We start from the raw sequence: 25,060 nt of genomic DNA, 5'->3' as shown, positions 1-25,060 counted from the left end.
ACACAGTATAAAGACAAGCAGCCAGTTAACAGAATCCCTTCCCCACAGTGCTATCCCAGGAGCTCCAGCACCTCAAGAGTCAGTGGGGAGACCTGATATCTGACTCCTCAGTGACCCAACACAGTCACTTTATTTGGATAAAGAACAATGGATGATTGAAGGTGAAGAGCCTGAGAAATTGCCAGTCACCAATTTATTATTACTAGAAATCACAATACTTCCATAATTTTCACTGCCATAAATCATGATGCAATATAGTCAAGCATCATTCTCTTTAACTGAGAACATTCCCACAAGCAAAATGGACACTTCTACAATTACAGTTAATCTCAATTTTTCAGTAATCTTTAAATACATATGGATATTAATTGTCTCATTACTGGGTTACTGAGGCTGCATTTAATTAAAACCACAGTACAATTCCCAGTAATTACAACCTTACTGTTCTAATATCAACATGACGTCATGTTCTACTGTGCTTTTGATTTGAGTTCAGAGCATTCAATTTCTCCACTGGTTTCTATACTTTGCTATGACCTGCACTTGGCCATTGTTTTCTGTTAAAACTGGCCAACTTCAAATGAGTAGGCTAGCTCCATTCAGTTTCTTTAAGGTCAGTATTATTCCAAGGCTAACCAATTCCTGCTGGTTCCCACCCTGTTCTGGATACTGCTCTCCCGATGCAGAATGATTCTACCTGCACCATCAGGCTGCCAAAGCTTTTCATCTTGTACTCATCAGGACAACGGCAAAATTTCAAACACTTCACAATTTATACTAAGGAAGGGCACCAATTGTCATCAAATCAACTTCGATTGGCTGGAGTATTGTTTTGGAGAAAATAACACTAGGTGCTCCAAGATCCCAGGTGATTCAATAAAGGTCTTAGGTTTGAACATGTTCCTTCTCCATACAGAGAGCAGGTACCTTCATAATGAATATAAATGATTTCTAGAAAGCATAAATCAATGATATTATGAGCTCAATTGATTGCTTTAAAATGGTTGTTAGTGCAGCAATTGATGTACTCAGGTTTGTTTAGCAATTGTTGCACTTTGTGTAATCAGATCTTGCAGTAGATGTTTTGTTTGGGATTTCACAAATACAGGCATGTTGAATATGGTCTTTTGTCTGACTATTACAAACAATTAAAAAAATAAGGTGTTTGAGTCAACTAACCACTTGTCAGGATGTATAGTTCATGGACCTGAAATTAAACTGGCACTGAAATTCACACAGCATGTTGCTCAAATGTGTGGTCAATACAACATAATTTTGGACTGACTGCAGCATCCTGTTAGTGAGGTCCCTGTGCACTACTAACTTAAACTCATCCCATCTGCTCCCACAGCCATAATTAAATTAATCTCTTATTTTTCTTTTACTACTTATGAAGTTGAAACATTATCAATTTTTAAAACTCCTGGTATTACTGAGAGAGGAAACTACAAGTGTTGCATAATATTTCAGTCTAGCTGACATATAATGCAATGCCTCATCTAAGGAAACCTATTGATAAAACAATTATTCCTAGTACCAAGCTTTCACAGAGGGTTAAACTGGAGAATGCTTGGCTTAAACTATTTACATTGATGATCTTTGCCCTTTGCCCGGAGGTCTGGCTCTGTGATTAGCAGGAACTCAGGGCGAAGTACTGAGGTCGATACATAATTGCACAAAATGATGTATTATTAAAAGTGACCTCTTCCAAGAAATTTGAATATTTTCATAAAGGACTGCTTTTAGTAATCTTTAGTAATCTTAAGAGCCAAGCTCTGCAACATGTATTAAAAGAAGAGTCACTTATTTGACAACATCAAAATGATTGTATTTTTTAAATTCACATTAACAACCTGAGTCTCTATACTTGCAATAGGATTATTGCTTTGTGTTTTTTGAGCTTTAACCAGGATGAAAGGCAGCATCATTAAAAGACAACAATGTATTTTCTAAACTCGAACCTCTCTTATATAAAATAAGTCATTTTAAAAAGTCCAGCATGAAATGTGACTTGTCGCTGGTAGTTCGCTTTTAATTGAGTTATAAAATTAATGGCAGGATGTGGTAACTACAGTATTAATGGACAAAGTTGACCTTTCATATCCATTTCTGATACCAGTTGCATCTTGATCATTCAGCATCAGCAACATGATTTGTACAGTTTTGGTCACCTTATTCAAGAAAGGATGTAAATGTGTAAGCAGTACTTGTGATCCCTGCTGATGTTATTTATGGACCAATCAGATCCCAATCTGAAATCTAGTTTGATAGATTTTTTTTGTTTGTTTTACTGAGATGGTCTTTCACTGAAAGACAAACAAGCAATGCGACAGATTTGTTTTTAACAATGAAACAGAAGATTGTTTTTATGCAAAAGAATTGAAGATAAAATTAAATAAACCAAACTATTTAAATAAAGCACACATTTAAAGATTTTAAACACCCTAGTAAAAATACAATCACACTAATCCCAACACTATCCTATTATCGAATGCTTTTCCCTAACCCATATAGGGTTTGACTTAACAGTGGTCTCAATTTGCGGTCAGAAGACTCTGATAGCCTCTTCTAGGATTAGTCATACAATTCTTCTCAGACTTTCTCAGCATCGTATAACCCCTTCAGGTCTTAACCAAGCACTTCTGATCTGGAATTGAAGTATTCAGAATATGTAAGTAACATCCTCACACTTATGTAACCCTTTTCTTCTCAGCCTAAACGAACACTTTTTCTCAGGAGCAACTCATTCAGCTTCAGCAAGGACACATGCAAAATTATCAAACTCAAACTAAATGGTCTTTCTTCAAGCAATGGGCGCTTTACCTAATGAAAAGAGAGATATCAATCCCTGACTTTCTAAAACAGAAAATTAGATGTACAACTGTTTACTTTGATCACTCATAAAAACCACCCAAAGTAAACAAATTTTCGTTAACCTCTCTGAACTCTGTCTCAAACTCCTAAAACAAACACTATAGCTACAGAAATACCTACAAATTAATCATTTAACCCCTTCAGAGACACAGAAAGCCCATACATCACTAGCTCAAAATTCAAAAGTCCAACATCAATGATATGAAAATATAGATGAATCATACAGATTGCAACCACAGCTCAGAGATAGTTCACACAACTGATAGCTGAGATGTGCGGGTTATCTTGTAAGAAAAAGTTTGACAGTCCAGTTGGGGTTTGGAAGAATGAGAGCTAATTTTATTGTAACATGTAAGATCTTGATAAAGTAGCTGTTGAAAGAATGCTTCCCCTCATGGGAGAGATTAGAATTAGAGGACACAGTTTAAAAGTAAGGGGTCTCCCATTTCAGTCACAGATGAGAATTTCCTTTCTAGAGAGAAGTCTTTGGACTTTTCCTCAGAGAGCAGTGCAGGTGGGGGTGGCTCAATGTTTTCAAGGCTGAGGTAGTCAGATTTTTGACTAAAATGGAAGGTCACCGATTACTGGTGCTAGTCAGGATAGAATGACAAAGGAGACTCACATGGCCAAATGGTCCCAGTTTGTATGTACGGTCAGATGAGAGATCTGTACAAGTATTCTCCTTTTAATGTTTGGTAAAAGAATGCTTTATCTGAGCTCCCTAACATAAAACTATTATCCACAATTAGGGAGAAATCTTTTGGCTGAGTGTTGATCAGTGGTGGTACAGTATGATAATTAAATGAATTAAAGGTCTCCAATTAAAATGGAAAGTAGCATAGGGAATGTGTGGAATAGATAATTAACTAAATTGAAAAAAACAGTTGTATAAACAAAGTGCCTGAAGACAGGAATGATCGTTATAAGGATAAACAAACATTACCAAAACTCAATCGTCATGTGCGTTTGAGATGATGGTTGAATTATATCAGGATTGTTACTGGTCAGAAGTGTGTGGGTGCTTTCTGTCAATAAATATTCTGCAGTAATTCTTCTTGGAGGTCAGGGAGAAACTCAAAGAAATTCTTGGAGTCTTGATCTGCAGTCATTCATGAGGCTTAGGTCAATGCCATGACGGGAATATTATATATGATCTGTGGAGGGAAGGAGCTGAACAATCTTTGCTTGTTTTAAATTCCAAAGCAATCTTATGTTGCTTTGAATAGATTTCTGATGGTTTACAAAGCCGGCTGTGCAGTCCTTCAGTGGTTAGCCTCATAGCGCCAGGGACCCGGGTTCAATTCCACCCTCGGGCGACTGTCTGTGTGGTGTTTGCACATTCTTTCTGTGTGCGTGGATTTCCTCTGGATGCACTGGTTTCCTCCCACAATCAAAAGATGTGCATGTTAGGTGAACTGGCCAAGCTAAATTGACCATTGTGTTCAGGGATGTGTAGGTTAGGTGCATTAGTCAAGGGAAATGTAGACTAATGGTGTAGAGGAATGGGTCTGGGTGGGATACTCTTTGGAGGGTCATTGTGGACTTGTTGGGCCAAATGCCTGTTTTCACATTGTAAGGATCCAATTTTAAAAAATCTTCAATTCAGAGCTATCAGTGACTGCCTCTGTCATTACTGAATTCATTTTTAAGGTACAGTCATATTTGCAGCATATCTTCAAAATTACTCAGTAGAGTTTATGATAATAGGTTTTCATGAATAAGGAATGGTATGCAGAATTATTTCAGCAAACAAAATATTTAAAATGGGTTGACTGATTCATTTGTGCCTCATCATCATCCCACTGTCCTTCTCATGAAGAAAAATAAATTCCAAACTCGGAAGAACTTAGAAAAATTGTGAATGACCCAATCCTGGATTTCAACAGTGAGTTTCTCAATTTTCTGACATGTGATTAACAAGAAATAAGCAAAAGCCTTGAAAAATGGCAGGAGATCCCAGTAAAAGTTTGAGAGGAGATCCCAGTAAAATTTCAGCAACTATGCTATGAATTCTGAACTCAGAAAAGCTGCACAAAAATTAAGCCATGATCACAATGAGGCACAAGAAAGAACCTAACTCTGAAACGTGGCTTAATCCAACAAGATTTTTGGAAGGTACATGGGATATGAGCAAAGGCGGTTCTATGGAGTTAAATCATGGATTATTCATGGTTTTACTGCAAGATGTCTGAAGGGCTAAATGGCCTAATTTTGTTCCTAAATTGTTCCTTATACAACATGTGATGAGCAAAATTATGCTTTCCAAGGTTTATAGGTAAGCATTGAAGGAATAAACTGAATGTGAATGAGAAGACTTGGACTGAAAGTAAAAAAGCTAAAGAACTAATATCCTTATTGTGAGCTTGAAGTCAATGTTTTACAGTTCACTGTTAATAAAATTGTTGGCAGTTCTTTTTTATTTTAATAATAAATTGAGCATGATGTTGGAAGCAGAATTACAGGATTTCATTCAAGTTTTCAATATTGCTTTGATTTTCCTATTATTCTGTCAGATAGGTCATGATGGGTGGAATGGCAACAACTCCTTCTTGGAATGGGTGACTCCTGGTGAGTGAGTAATTCCATATTCTGTAAGAGACATCATGGATGACTCTTTAAGAGATCTTTATTCCTTGTTTCTCAACTGGGAAAAGGGGCAATTAGCTGGTGTCAGTCTTTATTGAGGAGGACCCTCACTTCTGCTTGTTTTAAACTGGTAGCCAAGAGGTGATCTTGTGAAAAGGAATGAGCGAATTTGTGTGTCAGGGAAACTGCTATGAATTAGATCCTGGTACGATGACCAAGACTCTACAGTGTAGAAAGAAAATTGTGTGGACCAGAAATACGTAAACAAAGGATGATATCTTCCTGCATTTGAAAAGAACGAGTAAATGGTGAATGACTAAGTCCTCAGCAAACTTAGCTTTGTTGTGAGTGTTACTCGTAGTGATTCACTGGTACCAAACAGCTTTGGAAGGTAAAAAAATCTGCTAATAGCCCAGAGGCTATGATTTTATTATTCTGAAATTCTCTCAGCTGCTACTTCAGACTTAATTAAGATCATTTTTCTCTTAATTATGCATCATTCTTTATTATACATTAATATTCTCTGTGAGTGTATCTTGCTCACTTCATGTAAAATCCATTTCTTTTTTAAAACGTGCAACAGAATTTGGGAAAATAGACCTGCATTTGGCATCTAAAATAATTTACACTTATTCATTTTTAAAGCAATGTAGAGGAAATAAGGGATAATTGGATGTGTAGACTAGATAGATCAAATATCTTTTCTCACCTGAATGTTATTTCTAGGGCAGGTCAAATTGACTCAAAGATGAAACCCTGGATGATCATGCAAACCAGTGCCGTGGTGTTTGCTATGTTATTTGAAATTTAAGGACTAATTCCAGTTTATAATTTGATGTGATTGACTTGACATTGTATTCTACAAATCTGTTTTAAACAGCAGAGAAAACTGTAGCGATTTTAATGAAGCAAAATCAAACTGGGTCATGACAATTTATAGAATTATTTTATAATTATGTTGAAGCAGGTTTACTAAAAACGAGGTAAAGTTTATTTCATTGAAGTGAGAAAACAAGGTGAAGATCCATTAATGATGCATACCTACTATCTTGCCTGTTAAATCACTCCCATCTATGCAATGCAACTAGTTGATGTTTGGAACATTGGATCATTGAGATTTAATAAAAGGGAATTCAATGTTCTTGCACTTTATTAGAATATACCATGCTAATGTGAGATATAGATTTCTTTACTATCAGTTGCAGGCACGCAACAGGGGAGAAAAAGCACAAGAATTATGGGTTGCATGAAAATCTATTAAAACACTGACATTTATAATCAACAACTTAGTGAAGGTAGCACCGAGCTCCAATTTTAATGAAGTGCATTTTACACACAGATTCAGGTTTCCAGTAATTACTGAACAAGATATATCTAAAAGCAAAGAGATGGGGTAAACATTCTTTCAACAATGTATTACATCGCTATTTCACACAGAGGCTCAGAAACAGACTGTGCTCAGAATTTGAATCAAGCACGGAAATGGATCATTTTTATTTGAGCTGACCCTTTGAAGGTCTGCTTTGCTATTCTGCTGCATCAAATAAAATATAACCATATTATTATTTTAAATGAAAATACATTGCATCTTAACAGTCATCCCAAGCCCTTCCAATTTCGCTTCTGCATATGCAGCTTTTGTAATTGTAAAGAACAATTGTGGATGTACTGCACAGATAGGAATGTTAAAGCTGACACAACTTTCAGAGCGAAACAGAATTGAATAATTAATTTCATTCAGGTTTTATATATTTATAGCTAAAGACAATCAATATTTAAAGACGCGTTCAATGTTTTAACTATTGCTTTTGGATTAACATTGTAAAATGTGAAGAAACAATATAATTTGAGACTTTTTTTAACAATGCTGACCCAAACTTAATGTCAGCATGCTCAATAAGAAATAACCGATAAAGGATTTTTTTCCATCTCCGACACAGATTATTTTGGGAAATGGGGGCAGGGAAGGAAGTATTTGACCATCTCAGCTCCCAAGTCAGAAGCCGCCAATCAACTGCCAAGTGGAAGAGCTTCACTGCATCTCCCATCACTGGGCTGTCATTGCTGCAGCTGATGTGCTCAATTCAGAGAGCCTGCTCAAGGCTGCCAGTCAACTCTCTTTCTCATATCAATTCTGGAAATAGTTTGGCATAAGAGACATCGACTGCTTGAGCTCTTTGAACCCAGCAAATATTAGAATCCATATTAAGTCTATTTTGTTCAAAAGAATCTCTGTGCAAGGGAATACATCAGGCAAATCGTCAAACGGTTCCAGCAGCAGTGTTTAAAAGATACTAAATGTGTACTGGATACAAACTGCTAGAATGAAAATGAGGAGAAAGAGAGTGGAGTGAAATTCACAAAGTTAATGAGTAATAGTTTAAGGCTGATGAGAAATTAGTAGGGCAAGTGACATAGTTCTAACAAGCCCCATACCTAGAATTTTACGAAAAATAATACCGATATACAGTGTATGAGAAAACTACTGAGATTAGCAGAAGAGATATTCTTTTAAAAATATTTTCTAAGTAACATTTTCTCTTTTTCATCACTGGCCATAGGTTGCACGTTACAGCAAAGGTTAGTTAGCAGCCAAGTGGCTGTCAGGTATTGTCCTTTAATAAACCAGCATTAGGTTTTGCACTGTCTGATCTTTTAATTTTCCTTCCACCAACAATGGCATCCCTTGACTGTTCTCTTCTGTTCACCAAATGGGCCAGAATTTACATGTTACCGCCATGCCTTTTTACAGCAGGGAATGGCAGTCATGTAAAACCAGGGTGAGTGCTCAGTACACCACATCACAGCCAACCATTCCTGAGCTCACCTTTGTAATGCAGAGAGTGGGCATGCACTGAACTCAGTCCAGTATTAACTTGTCCATTCTGCTTTATTATTAGCATGGGAAACCAGGCAGGAGTGAGCATCCTGCTTTTTTAAAAAAGTCTTTAGACATATAGGAAGGAAAGGGGACATGATCTTCAGAGGACATAGTGAGTACCTCCAGAAGATAGTAACCCAACTCCTTCCTCCCTGCATTGTATGTAGATATATTAAATAATCAGCAATAAAAATGTAGTTCCTGCAGAGGGCAACCCCATTATTTCTAGCCCAATCTATCCTAGACATTTTTAAATTAGGAAAACTTTATTAAAAATTTGGACTGTTAAGAATGACATCTGTCAGCTGTCTTGACCCACCTTCCTGAAGGTCAGCAAACCCTCCCCCATACAATGCTTCCTACTGTCCTGGCTCCCAGGATCCATTGAGCCTTCTTCCTGGGACTGACAAGAGTCCCAGCAGCACCTATGTCCATGCTGTGGCACTGCCAGGACTATTGGAGCTGCCAACCAATCAGATTTGCAAGCTGCTGCAATGGGAGGGGTGGGGGGGGCACTTCCTCCGGCTGAGGGGCTGATGTTCCATGCTGCACCAATAACCTACATGTTATTGCTGCAGGGCAGGCTTCTTCTGGGTCTGTCCACTGACCACCAGCTTTCCTTCTGAGGGACAGAGAACTGTCCACTCCAGGTCACCTGTCTGTTTCTGCCTATGTCTCGAGTGAGGACAAGTTTCCCCTGTACCGTTTTCCTTGCTAAAATATAGACGTGGTATTCAAACTCACATTCATAACTTCAACTGCTGTAAGAAAAAAAATCATTCTCTATGTGGAGATTTGTCTCCATTTTCACGCCACTTCTCATTCTTAACAGTCCCAATTTTTAATAAAATAATCCTAATTTAGAAATGTCTAGGATAGATTGGGCTACAAATAATGGGATTGCCCTCTGCAGGAACTACAATTTTATTGCTGCTTATTTTATATATCTACATACAATGTAGCTAAGTGTAACATTACAGTACCTTATTTAATTAAAATTTTCATTTACATTATTTGTGCTAGTATTTCTTGTCACAGCTCAATTCTGTCCACTCTTTTAACAGTGGATGTCTAGTCGTGTCAGCTCCTCCATCGTTTATCTGCCTTTATAAAGTGCACAAGCTTCAGTGCATCAGATTCTCAAACTTAAAGTCATCTCACAGCTGAAAGAACATCCAGTGTTATAAAAAAAATGTAAAAATAGCACAATCCTTTTTGATTCACAACACAATAACTTTACAGAGGTGGAGCCTGAGCCACAAATGATGGACAGTTAATGAAGGATGCATTGACATATTTCACAGCACTTTATAAAACGCTGCGCTGTACACCACTCAAAATGGTGCTGCAAAGTATGTTAATGCACTTGTTATTAATATAACATCACTGCTCCGGGTTTTACGATGCAACAGCAGCATTCAAGAATAAAGTGGTTTAAAGAGACAGAACTGAATTCTGTACGGCAACACAGATACTGCAGTACCTGTATTTTTAAAATCCACACTGACGCCAGTCCTGCCCTGAATGGGCCATCAACCTGTGCTGTAATACAATTTCAGAATAGAGCTCTTCACATGGAACCCAAGCTGGTCATAGCTGTACAAAAGTACACACTTGCCAGCAAAAATCACTGGTTAGTAATCAGGAATGGTAACGCTCAGACTGCTTCAAAGTCAATTGTATCTTTCTTATTGTTACACTGCCTGAAATAAATCTGGACGTTTCTTGCTGTTATGATGAAAATCTTCCAGTATAAGGAAACCTGCATTAAAGTGTGTGGGGAATTAGATTGTTTCAAAGTGATGGTGGGTCAATGGCACAACATCATCCCATCTCCCCCTCCCTCCCCTCACTTCCAGCTTTCCATCAATTGGATTTGCAGAAAAGTGGAGGGCCCTTCGTGCAGCCATGGAATAAGATATTTAAATAGTTCAATAAGCTGCATTTTTAGGAAAGATTTGGCTTTAACAGCAAGCAAATAGTAGACCTAATATCCGAGCTGGCAGCAGCTACCTGGAACACTAAGAGGGTGTAAAGTGGGAGAGTTAGTGAGACTGACCACTGGGAACCCTTCGAGCAATGAAAGTGAAGGGCTGCAGCCTGATCAGGTGAAAGGCTGCTCTGCTCACTTTTCAGGATTGTCAATGTCAACTTCATACCATTCACCTCTAGCTGCACTTCCCTGGTGTCAGCCTTCACCACAGCATACAAAGCAGCATGAGCATCTCTAATGTGCGCCTCTTCCAAGGACCAAGAAGAGCAGCAATAGCAATAAAAGCAGGACCACTCACATCTACATCAAAAGTCTCCTGCTCAGTCACGGGCTACTCCACAAATGGAATAGGCAGAGGGGTCTGGCTGGAAGGAAGCAGGTGCCTTCACACAGTCAACATCCAGAGGGTCACCCTCTTGACATGCCTTGATATTCGGATTTTCATGCAGATCACTGCTTCCATCTGCAGCATCCTGGAACAACAACTTTCCAGAGATGCAAGAGCAAAGTAGCGCCAATGCTGAAAATCTGAAATAAAATCAGAAAATGTTGGAAAAACTCTGCAGGTACTGGAGCATCTGTGGTGAAAGAAAGAGAGCTAACCCCTTCACAGTGAATGACCTTCCTTTCCATCCTGCTCTGGTTTAACATATCACCCAATGGGCCTGGTACACACGCATTTCCAGTGGTTGCCAAGAGAGTATTAGTGACAACTTGTGAGGAGAGAGCTTGGAGAGGGTGATTGTGAGGCATCATTGCAAGAGAAAGTAGCATGAAGTAGTGTCTGGGTGACTGCTGTTGAACAGGGCTGACAGATACCTGTTCTGAAACTGCAGGTATGTTGACCTGACCTGAGTAGTGCTGTACAATAGAAAACTGGGAAAATCAGAATGTTGGGATAGACACTGGAAAATATTACCACACTCACGTTCCAGACCTCATGAGGTCCTGAATCCACTTCAACCAGCCTCCAGATGGGACCACACTCATGCTGCCGACCAGCTCAGCCACTTGCATGTACACCTAATAACTTGGAAAGGATGTCCCTTGCTCACGTTCTTGGGAGAGATCATCCCACTGCAGTCGCTCACATCTCAGCACAGGGCCTCCAGATGACAGGCTGGGTACTAATCTTCCTATGTCCCTTTTGCAGATATGTGGCTGCTGCAGCCTCAAAAATTCCACTTTCACTTAAACCAATCCTAATCCACACAGTAGATCTTTAAATGAGAAATCTTTCCTTTGACTGAGTCAACATGGTGTCCTCTTCCCCCCCCCCACTCCCCGTGACTGGAGGACAGCTTTGAGGCAGGATGAATCCGGCCTCAGATAAAACCTCAGCAAAGTTGTGAACAACTTTGCTAATCTGAGATGATAACCCTTGCCACTAGCTTGATGGCAAGCAGCTGAGAACCTGGAACTTGAAGAGGAGAGGAGGTGATGTAGACAGTCCTTTCTGACCACGCTGCCCATGAATCATTTGCCAAAGTGTGATATCAGTATGTGCAACCTCAATATCCCATTCAGCACCACCTGACACCTTATCTGTCACTGACCACCAGTGTTCAATTGGCCATAATGCAAAAGTAAAACATTCCGTTTGGACATTCCAAACCAAGTTTATAAATAAATCACTGTCACACTGTTTACAAGTGCTAACCAACCACATTTGTGCATTCCCTGAGTGTCTGTCTTTCATGTGTCTCCTGTGCTCCTGCACAATGTTGCCAAGTGACTACAGTGTGGCTAGTGGAAGGCAAGTGAATGCCAGTGGGGGACTGAAAGGCTGAAAATGGCTGTGGAACATAGCTTTATGTATCGCTGGATCTAGAAGGCCTGGCTTCGAACCATGAGATGGTGGTGCAGACATAGGCTATTGAGCCTCTGGTGCCTGCTCCACAGACAATACCATCTTGACATGGATGGAAGTCATCTGCGATGACTGGATAGCAGCCCTGCTGAAATGGCAGGGAGAGAAAAGATGGCAAACTCATGCTCCATGGAGCCCTGTCACCTTTCCTCTCAATTCCAGCAGCCTTTAGTATACAATGAACCAGATGATCAGACGTTCTGAAATCTATTATAAAGAACATCATAAATGAATAATCTTACTTTTACTGAAGGCTGAGGTGAAACAATGTTACAGTGTGAGAAGACATGTAAACTTTGTATATTACAGAATTTCAAGACTTTTTCAAGCAAGTTTTAAACATCGTGTTTTGTGTGTAGCAAAATAAGTAATATTTCCATTTGTCAAGAGTTTGTTTGGTGGTTGTCCTGTTAAGATTTAAAATCAACGAGGTAAAAACAATAACTGCAGATGCTGGAAACCAGATTCTGGATCAGTGGTGCTGGAAGAGCACAGCAGTTCAGGCAGCATCCGACGAGTAGCGAAATCGACGTTTCGGGCAAAAGCCCTTCATCAGGAATTGCACTCTAATCTAAAACTAACCAAGTGGCAATCTCCATAAACTGGAATTTGTTTAAATTCCATTATATTGCAACTAAATCTTAACAGGTTCTGGATCAGTGGTGCTGGAAGAGCACAGCAGTTCAGGCAGCATCCAAGGAGCTTCGAAATCGACATTTCGGGCAAAAGCCCTTCATCAGGAATAAAAGCAGTGAGCCTGGAGCGTGGAGAGATAAGCTAGAGAAGGGTGGGGGTGGGGAGAAAGTAGCATAGAGTTCAATGGGTGAGTGGGGGAGGGGATGAAGGTGATAGGTCAGGGAGGAGAGGGTGGAGTGGATAGGTGGAAAAGGAGATCGGCAGGTAGGACAAGTCCAGACATGTCATGGGGACAGTGCTGAGCTGGAAGTTTAGAACTAGGGTTTAGATTACATTACAGCGTGGAAACAGGCCCTTCGGCCCAACAAGTCCACACCGACCCGCCGAAGCGCAACCCACCCATACCCCTACATTTACCCCTTGCCTAACACTACGGGCAATTTAGCATGGCCAATTCACCTGACCTGCACATCTTTGGACTGTGAGAGGAAACCGGAGCACCCGGAGGAAACCCACGCAGATACGGGGAGAACGTGCAAACTCCACACAGTCAGTCGCCTGAGGCGGGAATTGAACCCGGGTCTCAGGCGCTGTGAGTCAGCAGTGCTAACCACTGTGCCACCGTGCCACCCTAGTTTAGAACTAGGGTGAGGTGGGGGAAGGGGAAATGAGGAAACTGTTGAAGTCCACATTGATGCCCTGGGGTTGAAGTGTTCCAAGGCGGAAGATGAGGCATTCTTCCTCCAGGCGTCTGGTGGTGAGGCCCTCATTTCCCTTTCCCCCACCTCACCCTAGTTCTAAACTTCCAGCTCAGCACTGCAACACTTGCACACTCATACATCCTAACACTTGAATACAATGTAATACGTATGTGTATACATGGCATGCACAAACATGTATATCACAGCGGAAGTGATGGCTGAATGGTATTATCAATGGACTGTTAATCCAAAGACCCAGGTAATGTTCTGGGGACCCGGGTTCAAATTCCATCACAGCAGATGGTAGAATTTGAATTCGATGAAAATTTGGAATTGACAGTTTAATAATGCCCATGAATCCATTGTCGATTGTCAGGAAAAGCCCATTTGGTCCACTAATGTCCTTTACGGAAAGAAACTGCCAACCTTTTCTGGCTTATATGTGACTCCAGACCCACAGCAATGGGGTTGACTCTTAATTGCCCTCTGGGCAATTAGGGATGGGCAGTGATGCCCTCATCCCATGAATGAATAAAGAAAAATTCAACTTGTATAAAACAAGCATTCATCACTCAGATTACATCAGTCAGGGTTTGTGATACATCTTCTTATTCAGTTAATTTTCATATTGTTCTAGTATATTTTTTATATGTATATGTATATATATAGTACACTGTACAGAGCTTTTCTGAAGTTTTATCACTAGAAGTCTATTGCTTTCATCCAAATTACTCTATCTAAAGAATTTTCTCATTGTGCGTAAATTAGAATTCCGGTTAATCTGTGTATTGTACATTCAGAAATTATTCTAAAAACCCAGTGCTTAATATAATCATGCTGTGACAAAATGGGAGCCTAAATAGCCAATAAAACATTCAGAGCTACTGAAAAGATAGGCTAGAGATTTACTATTACAGGTTTGCATTACACTGACAACACAATAATTTTGTTCTATGACATAACCTGTTATCTGGAACAGTTCACAAGGAATGATGCACCAACTGATTTGACCAGATGTTAATTGCCTTTTGCCCTCCAGGTTCTATGCTTTGCTGACTGATAAGACAACGAACAAATCTGATGCCTGACAACAAGAATAGACCTAATCGCACCCTATCTCCTGTTCTTATCACTGCTACAAGGTGCAATTTTAGTAGCCTGCAGAATTATCTGTAGCTCTTAAAGAGATGAATTGGATATTGTCAATACTGGTGTCCCACGATGCTTTCCTCAACAGTAAAACAGCTGTTAGCTTTAGAAAAATAGACCATTCCTTCTAGTCACTGGGAAAAGATTTCCTTCGAGAAAACATATAAGTCAGTCCCTACTGCCTGTAACTCTTGTTCTATAATCTTTGCACCTGTCATAATCATCTTTCCTATGGTTTGGAAGAACAGAATAAAACTCATGTGATGTAGAATAAACGTTTTTGATTCTTAACAGCCAATGTTCATACCCGATAAAACTTAATCATTGTAAAGAGCACAATAACAATAAAAAGCATGAACAAAAATGCAATCCAGCGGGTTGATGAAGAGAATTTGATGTCTTAGTATTTTGTTCTGCCAGCCATTCTCTACCAAGAGGAGGCTAAATCAAACATTCTGATTCAAGGGGAAGTAATGTCATTGCATTTGACAGACATCTGTCAACAAATAGGTCATATCTATGTATGACCTATTCTTTAATAAAAAGGAAAAATAGTCCAGTAATGACAGAAATACTTCACAGGTCCATCGGCATTGAAACAGAGAAAAGATGAATTATCTTTTCAGGCCTAGACTACACTCTGATCTTTTTAGGGGCTCACAAACATGTTTATATTTCTCGCAGATATCGTAACCAACTGATAGTGCAGAGAGGCCACATTAGTCAAGGGGTTACATTTAACGTCCAAGAAATGTTTAAACAGTTCAAGGATATTTTTAATCAACCTGATATTTTAATGATATCTTAGAAAATACAAGAAAACATTCTTGCCCACATATAAGCGAAAATCGTCCAAAACATTAAAATCAAACTATTAGATTAAATTCCCTACAGTGTGGAAACAGGTGCTTCGGCCCAACAAGTCCACATCGACCCTCAGAAGAGTAACCCACCCAGACCCTTTTCCCTCTGACTAATACACCTAACACTACACGCAATTCAGCATGGCCAATTCACCCGACCTGTACACCTTTGGACTGTGGGAGGAAACCGGAGCACCCGGAGGAAACCCACGCAGACACGGGGAGAATGTGCAAACTCCACAGACAGTCACCCGAGACTGGAATAGAACCTGGGTCCCTGGTGCTGTGAGACACAGTGCTAAACCGTGTCCTTGTTCATCGTGGCAGGGACTGCATAGGATACATCCCATCATGTTCTTGAAATGTGAATGAAGTTACTTCGTGGAGATAAATCCAATACAAAATTAACTCAGCAGTGATTTGGGCTTCAGCACCAAGTACGAATGCAATGTTAAAGAAATATTCAGAATATCTTTTTTTATAATATTTTAAACAAATTTGTTTCCAAGTGAAATTATTGTTTCCAAAAACAACTTGCAATTCTTCATTGCAACAGCATATTCAATAAATATCTAAATCAATGACTGGAGAGTGGAGCCTGGTGTTGGGACAAATCTAGGACTTAAGCCCTCAAGTACTAAATGTAACGATCTTGTGGCACTGAGGTAGTGTCCATGTCTCTGAGCTAGCTGTGTTCAAGTCTCTCCTGCACCAGAGGTGGTGTTTAGTAGCAAATCTGAACAGGTTAATTAAAAATACCTTTTCAGCAATAAACAGTCACTCCACTTAAGAAGTGGTGAGATTTAAAATCTTTGCAAATTTATAGAAAAGAATTTGAATGGAGATGGAGTTGTTCATTTTTTTTGAGAACAGTCTCAAGGGTAAGGTCAATCCTATTGCTGTCACAGAAAAATGGACAAAGTTACAGATGTGGAAAACACCAGCAGAATCCAATAAAAATTCAAAACATATACTATTTTTCATGATTCTTCTTGCAAATGGATGGTGTAATGGAATAAGTTCCACGACACATAAACAAATTGAATATTACCACATGGAAAATGGTACTTCACTTGCTCAGTTTCTAAACTAGTGACCCTGATAAGAGACTAATCCATTTAAAAAAATAATTAGATAACCGGGCATCAAGCAAAAAAAAATCATTCACTGGTTTGCTTTTTCTTTCCCTCCAATTTATTCATCAAATATACCACACCTGAACTTCTGAAGATGACTATTTGCTTTTCAATAAAATAAACAAATAACTGTGTTTAAACTGAAAATGACACAATTAAAATTGTACATCCATTAAATGTCTAACGTTTACCCTGATCGATGAGTACAAAAGAACAAAAATTACATCTTCGGTTCTTATCTTCAGTGTTTGTGACTCTGATGTTCTGTTATTAATGTCAGACTCGATTTACAGAATTACAAATTCAGTTTGATTTTCACCTTTAAAGCATAAATGTTGCATACATTTCTACTTTTCTAAGTAATTGGGAGACAGGTAATTGTTAAAAGCAACATTTTAAACACCATGTACAGAGTCAAACTAACTGATCAGATTTACTTACAAGTTCAATAATGCAGAAAAGTTGAGAGGCACACGAGTCTGTGTGTACAATCATTCAAACCAGAACAATTCCAGAAACCTTGGCATTCCTCTTCAGTTGCTTCCAGCAATATCTTTCAATGAATGTTTTAGACTGATATCACTGGTTTGTGGGAGGCATACTCACCCCTGGTACAGGCACTGGCAAAATGGAATTAGTTACCACAGACAGGTCAAATGGCCGACTCGTGCTCCAAATGTGCATGTTTGTTTATGCAAGACAGAGATAAAGGAAAATGATTCTCTCAGAGGATTGTGAATCTTTGAATCTCTCTTTCCCAGGGTTGTTTAAGGCAGAGGTAGATTGGTTCCTGACTAAAATAGAGTCAAAGATTGATGGGGGTAGGTGGGAGTGTAGATTTGAGGTCATAACCAGATCAGCCATGATATCATTAAATGACAGAGCAGATTACAGGGGCCAAATAGACCACTTCTGCTCATAACGTGCATGCTCATATGAATCAGTATATCTCTAAATTTTACAGATGTCCATTGTTTAATGTAAGAGCAGGTTTGCACAATTTCTTCCCACATGCTGTGGCACTACTAGTATGTTTCAATACAATGGAACTGAAGTTCCTTGTCATCCATTAGTTCATTTATTTGGCATTTGAAGCCACAAACTGGTTAAGTTGATTGAAATAATATTTGCATTTCAACAAGATTAGAATGATCTATTTTGATGACTGCCACCCGTTTTCTTTAAAAAAACTCAAACAAGATGCTCCAACTTTGAAACAACTTTAAGTTAATTAGTTGCAAAAAGCATTGATTGCCACAGACATTTCAGAATTTTGCTATGGAAAAAAGCCACCGCAGTTTTAATTCAATTATTTTGAAAAGCAAATTACATAGCCAGAAATTTCCTCATTGACAAACGCAAGTTCATAATTGCAGATGACCTCCTCATCTACATCACAGTGAAATTATAAATCCAGTGTAAAGACCACAAAACGCAACACAAACTTGAAAAGGACCAAAAAGAACCAACATCGTGATGATGAATTGAGTGACAATGGAATGAGTTTCTTTTCCCTCAAATTTCCTAAGTCGAGAAAAATTACAAACATTTACACTGGTTAGTCTAAGTCAGATAAAATAGCCTCTTACTGTATCTCTTTGGTCCATCTTCCAAGCAGAACGAAAGTGTTAATGTTGCATCATCTTCAAAAAACTCTGTAGCAAAGGCATCCCACCACAGGTTGTCACTATCCTGAAGACAAAGAAATTCCGAAAGGGAACAATCAGTACTGAGAATCCAGCTGATTTAGCTACAAAATAAAACTGTATACACAACATCCGCGATCAGAAGAGTAATCTTTTTGTAAACTAAAGCACTGCAAGACTTCCCAGAGATAACATAATTAAAATATATGTTGTGACTGTATGGGTGGTAACCTGGTGAAGTGGTTATACTAATAGAACCTACCCTATTTTCATTTCAACAACAGATTTAATGTCAATCAAGTACTATGATGGTCAGGCAATCTGATTCACTGGAATACCACTCATGTGTTGAAGATGAACATATGTACCAATGCTTCTGCTCTTTAGATCTGCAAAATCACCCACTATTTTTCAAAAAGAGGCTGAAATCACAAAAGCAATGATACCGGTAAGATCAGGGGCTCAGTACGTGGGGAACTACAATTTGGAAGACACATTTTTCCAGTTTAGAATGATGGTGTATTCACAGTTCAAAAACACACAACAATAGCTTCAGAATGAAGTTAAAAACCACACAACACCAGGTTATAGTCCAACAGCTATAACTGGAAGCACTAGCATTCGGAGTGACACTCCATCGGGTGGTTGAAGGAGCGGCGCTCCGAAAGCTAGTGCTTCCAATTAACCCTGTTGGACTATAACCTGGTGTTGTGTGATTTTTAACTTTGTACACCCCAGTCCAACACCGGCATCTCCAATTCAGAAAGAAGGAAACAGTGTTCACTAAGCTGTGGGCAAAGCTTCAGAAATAATAATGATAAACTAAAACAAAACACAATCTGAGAGCAGTGCCATTGCCTCTAATTGGTGACAGAATTAAAATCCATTCGGTACATTTGTTTTAAGGGACAATTTTCCTAACAAACAAATAAAGCTGAAAGAGGCTCAGGCATATCTTCTCAAGCATGCTGCTAAATAGTGAAGAAAAGGTCTGAAGGAAAAAAAGGAAGTAAAGCAATAATCAATCCTCCATAGCTCACACTGTGACATTTTACATTTCAAGAATTCGGAAAGATTCGCATTGATTGGTGCAGCCACCAAACACTAAATGTTCAACATGCTCAGGAATAAAATGGTTCCAATGAATGATATCCACATCATTGAAATCAAATATTCATCACAACAAATGCAATATATCCACAGGGCACAAAGCAGCTATTTACTTTGAACTTCTCTCCAAACTCCAAACACCTTTTCCAGGCCATACACCAGTCTAGCTTGTATGTATGTCTGCATTGCTTCATCACACTGGTATGTTCAAACGGCAACTGGTTCATTATAAACTACTGAATTAGATACAGCTCTTTATTATTAGGTCAAACAATGCTGATCATTCTCCTCTCATCTTGTCTTTAAGTCATGCGTTCTCTTACCTTGTCATCATGCAAGTTGCTGGTTACACACTCCCTTGCATTAACCTTACAAAACCCAATACTTCATCTCCACCCAAGTTTTCATCCATTTTTGCTTTTAACATATTACCCATCTTCCCCAGGTCTCTGACGTCACAAGATCAATCAATCAGTCAGGAGGCCTCCTTCATTATGTTCTTGTTAGATGAGGAAGGTGAATAGATTCTCTGTGAATTCCTTTTCTTGACTTGGACAGTTTTCACTGAAATGTGTAACATCCGGTCCTTTGTTTGTTTTTGGCTTATTACCTGGTTCTCCCAAATATCTGACTGATTGTTATCTTTGATGAATATAGATAACATTCTCCTCTTACCACCCATAGTACCTTCTGAAGTATGTAATAAATAAGATCTTTGTTGATTATCATCTCTCTGGACAATGACTCCTTCTCTCCCTTGGTCTCTCACCTTCACTTTTTCTCCTTCCGTCAACCTGACTAGCTTCCTGGAATGGTATCTCTACTCATAGTCTCAAGCCTGCTGTTTGGATACAACCGCTCTCATTCTTGAACTCTTTGTTAATTTGGGACTACTAGCCCTGGAAGTAATTGATGGTGCGAACCCACACTGCAATAGAGTGAACATGTAAATTAGGAGCGGAATTATAAAGTTGTTGCTCTCCTTCAACAATGCTTTGTTGGCTCTGGCACCTCCTTTGGTTTCAAGGAATCACTGAAGAATCAGGATGGAAACAGAAATTCATGAACAGTTCTTGTTTATTGTGGGTCCGCCATTATGCCACCACATCGTTGGCACCACCATTATGCAAGGTGCCCGAAGAAACCAATAGATGCTTTCTAGAATTACACATTTCATTGAGTGTCAAACCTTCTTCTTGTAGACCACTTAAAACTACCTTACCCCTCCGATTATATTCTTCAGCACATTCACAATGGAGTGAGATGTCAGTTGCTTCAAGACTATGTAACTGCGTTCCGAAGAAGGGTCACTGGACTCAAAATATTAACTCTGATTTCTCTCCATAGTTGCAACCAGACCTATGGATTTTTCCAGCAATTCCTGTTTTTGTTTAAGTTTCTGATTTCGAGCATCCACAGCCCTTTCCGTTTTTTTTTTGTTTTGGTGTTTCCCAAATCATTGCCTGAGAAAACCATTTCACTTATAGAGTCATAGAGTCATGGAGATGTACAGCATGGAAACAGACCCTTCCGTCCAACCCATCCATGCCAACCAGATATCCCAACCCAATCTAGTCCCACCTGCCAGCACCCAGCCCATGCTCCAATATATAGTTTAAAATGGTGATCTGTCTCTTGGCAGTGCTATGTCCTGCACGTATGCTTGGAGTCACTGATTCCACCTAAAGTTTTTTTTCTTTTCTACCACAGATTCTACAAGTTCATGACTACTTATAACTCTGAAGACCTTTCCTTTGGAACCTGCAAAGATAGGGTTACATTTCTGCACAGATTTTCAAAAGGCTCAATTACTCTGCAAGGAGAGCATTCTGCAATGTTTGTAAGGCACTGTTTCCCCCTGTAGGTCTCTTTGATGTCACATCTTTGGAAAAGTTTTAGAGCATATAACACTTTCCCTCTTAATTATATCTTTTATTCTGTTGCTTCTTCTTTAAATTCCTGCGCTTCTGGAACCATCTGGTCACCTATATCTCAGCACTGCCCAGTTTAGTTAATGGACCACTGATTAACTCTCAAACTGAATTGCTTCACTTAAAATTAAGGTTTCCTTGAATCCGTTAATGCCATTAATCCGTTAAAATTCATCAGAAGCACTGACTACAATAGTCTCAAGTTCATTCTACTTTTAGGTCTCCATGTTCACAACCTTTAATCAGTCTGCAAATCTCTGGTACACCAGGTTTCTGGACCCTTTTATTGAATTTGGTCCCTGGCAGAATCTTTTCAAATGAAATGGTTGTCAAAGGCTGTTAGAGGTCTCACTTATGCTCTGCCTTGTTATTATCTGCTACTCTTCCTAAACGGTAATTGCTCACTTATTCAGTATCACCCAATCCTGAACCAATTGTAAACCTCCTAAGAAAATTTCTCTAAAATCGTTATCAGCCCAGTGAACCTCTTTTAGACTGCCTCTAATGCCAGTAGAAAGTCATAGTATTCCAGTTGTTGTCTGTCGAGTGCGTTGTATAGTTGCAGTGAGGCCCAGCTATTTTTATACTTTATTCCCTTTGAAATAAAGGCCAGAAGTCTATTTGTCTTCTTTGTTATCTGCTGAATTTAGATACTAGCTTTTTGTGATACATAGTTCATTTAAAACAGATTCTAAGTTATAAAGCACATTTACAGAAAAACAACAGATTTGTGTGGGCAGACCAAAGACAAGATACGTGCAGTGATTGTAACAAGGTCAGCCAGGTGGGCATCACAGAATATGAATTCACTGACTGGGGCTGTTAATCTGGCCCAATAAGGGAGCCCTAGTTGACAGACATAAACAAGAGTGTCACTCTGACAGCTGGCTCTGAGGAAGCTGGACCAGTGTCAAGGACTCACCAAGTGTTAATAAAGGGTGACTTGGTGATGGGATACCGGCCTCTGAAGAGTTATTTCAGTGGAGACAAGAGAAAAGCACACTGCTGAAGAAATTCACTTGCAATTGTCATCTTTCAGTTGGGGGGTGTGGGGGGTAAGCATTTCTGGCACTGTGCTGTTATTTGGAAAGCTTGATTTGTTTGATCCAACTGTCGAAGACTGGACCCACTATGTGGAAAGAATGCATTATTCTTTCTAGGGCAAATGACATTAGGGCAGATAAAGCAACGAGTAACTCTCCTGACAGCTTGTGAACGCATAGTTTTTTCAATTATTAGGAGCCTAACTTTCCCTAAGGCTTGAGATACTAAAACCTTTCAACAGTTGACAGATTTAGTTAAGGAATATTATGACCCCAAGCCTTCTCTAATTCTGAAATGCTATCAGTTTTACTTGGCAATTCGAGACCCAGCGGAATCCATACGGGGATTTTTGACTGGGTTAAGACAACTGGCAGAGGCGTGTGATTTTGGTTTAACACCTAATGAGATGCTCAGAGACTGTTTGGTATATGGGATTAATGATGTAACCATGCAAAAGTACCTACTGATCAAAGCCCAAGTGAACTTCAAATAGAGACAACAACTGGCTTTATCATTGGAAAATGTGGCAAGTGGAGCATGAGTGCAGGATATTCCGATGGAAGTGAACATTCTTGCCAGTCTGACTAAGCTTAGGGGCCACCACATGAGTGAAGGCAATAACATAGGCTCACTCAGGATATACCCTGAACAGAAGGATTCCAGCAACACCCCAAAACAAAGCCAAGCCTCAGCCAAACAGTTAAAACTTTCTTCAGGATCTAGGCTGGCTAGTTACTACAGGTATGCAGTCTCAAGACAGCAAAAGAATTGCACTCGACCTAAATTGATTAAGAGAACTCATAGGCCGGTATCCAGCAGAGTGCACATCCTGGAAAGTCCACCTACATCTGGTTTGGAACAATTAAATTGCTTAGCAACATCCAAATCAGAACCAATCAAAATAAACACCCGGTTAAACGATCAGCTGGTTCTACTGCAGGTCGATACCGGCACTAGTGTTTCAGTGATCGTAGAACCAGTCTTTAATAAAATTCGTTCGAGATTCTAACCTTTAAAATTTGCGCAAGACCTCGGTTAGATTGAGAACCTCTACCTCGGAATCTGAGATGAACACAGCAAGTGTTGCTGCCTTCACCACCTGAAGAGGAGAATGAATTTCTTCCGAGATGCTCCGGGCACAAGAGGCGAGCTGTTGTATGTTACATGCTGCCCATATCAGAGGCAGAGTTGGAGGAACCTGACAAGAGGAGCTACAAAAACAAAGAACCGGCCTATGTTCTCCGACTCATTGGGAGAGGGATATAGTAATTGTAACAATGTCAGCCAGACCTCACAGAATATGCGTTCCTTGACTGGAGCTGTTAATCAGGAAGCCCTTGCTGACAGAATATAAACAGGAGTGTCAGAGGTTCTACTCACTCTGAGAGCTGGACCTGAAGGGGCTGAATCAGTGTCATGGACTTTTCACATGAAAATAAAGGGTGACTTGGTGAGGGGATACTGGCCTCTGTGGAATTATTTCAGGACACACACAATGCAGTTCACACAATGAAAAGCAGAAAAGTTGTATAAAACATGATTGGCAGGACTCAGCTGTGTTAACTTGATGTTGAATATGAAGGTAATGACTTCCAGTCCAAATGCAGCATAGATAGGGATAACCTGTTATGAAGACACACTGTAAAACCCGACCATGCCCCTAATCAGGAACACACTTAAGCTTCAACCTCATTCCAATTGCATTAGACAAGAAGCTCAGCAATTCACACAGGACAAGGCAAAAAACATTTCCCAGCAGCCAACCCAGAGCAGTAATGGATCACTCAACTATTCATATCCAGAGTCCTTGGGGACAGCAAAGAAATTGCAGAAAAGACTAAGGCTATAGTTTGTCTACCTCACAAAGAAATACTTGTGGAAGCTTTATACACTTAAAATATATTGATTAAAAAGTTTAATTTTATCGTATTACTTACAATAGTCACACTGATATCAAATAACGCAAATATGCTAGGTCACAATAATTTGCTTCTCCTTCAGTGGTCAGGGCAACATGACATCTACCGAATCAGTTAACTGCTTCAGGTGTTTTTAAAATTAATTTCATTAATTTATTCCATTCTTTGAGCACTGTTGATTGGTTTATAGTACAGTAATGAGATAATTAACTACAGTGACACTAAAACTGACGTCACACAGCAGATTACCTGACTGGTGTTCACACTCCGCACAATCTTTCAGCCCTGAGAAAGATCTCCAGACCTTTTGTCACACTCATTGATCAACACCCGCAGTACAGTTAGCAATCTAACATCTACCGTGTTAAATCATTTATTTGACAGAGCAGGACTTCATGTAGTACATGGTGTAAGTTTAAATATTCAGTGCTTAAAACGCCCACCACTGAAGGAAACGAATTTTGCTTCAAATGACTACACAGGTAGAAGGCAACAGGCAAAGACTTCTTAAACATTCTAAACATTGCCTTTAGATGTATTGTTCCATTCGAATTCAGCTTGGGCTTCAAATCCCCATTCAAAAATATAACCTTACAGTATGCAGACAAAATAAATAGAAACAAAGACAACAGAAAATGCAAAAAGCTCCTCATAAACTACTGAGCAAGAAACCAGTCTTCTTGCTGAAAATGAATCCAAGGTGAGTTTGTGATTTTATGTT

The 25,060-nt window shown here is 39.4% G+C and overlaps 1 protein-coding gene across 10 annotated transcripts in view; it reads right to left on the bottom strand.

Moving 5' to 3' along the window:
- Positions 1–25,060, bottom strand: part of LOC122551847 (LIM domain-binding protein 2) — a 289,549-nt gene that overhangs the window by 206,429 nt on the left and 58,060 nt on the right. For all 10 annotated transcript variants that reach the window (XM_043694407.1, XM_043694446.1, XM_043694435.1 and 7 more), the window contains exon 2: positions 18,279–18,381. In XM_043694407.1, the coding sequence (XP_043550342.1) occupies positions 18,279–18,381 (103 nt within the window). The remainder of the gene's footprint in view (positions 1–18,278; positions 18,382–25,060) is intronic.

This window comes from Chiloscyllium plagiosum, chromosome 1 (genome assembly GCF_004010195.1).
Source record: "Chiloscyllium plagiosum isolate BGI_BamShark_2017 chromosome 1, ASM401019v2, whole genome shotgun sequence".
Classification (NCBI taxonomy): Eukaryota; Metazoa; Chordata; class Chondrichthyes; order Orectolobiformes; family Hemiscylliidae; genus Chiloscyllium; species Chiloscyllium plagiosum.
The sequence above is the reverse complement of the archived record's forward strand: the minus strand, read 5'-3'. Positions and strand labels throughout refer to the sequence as shown.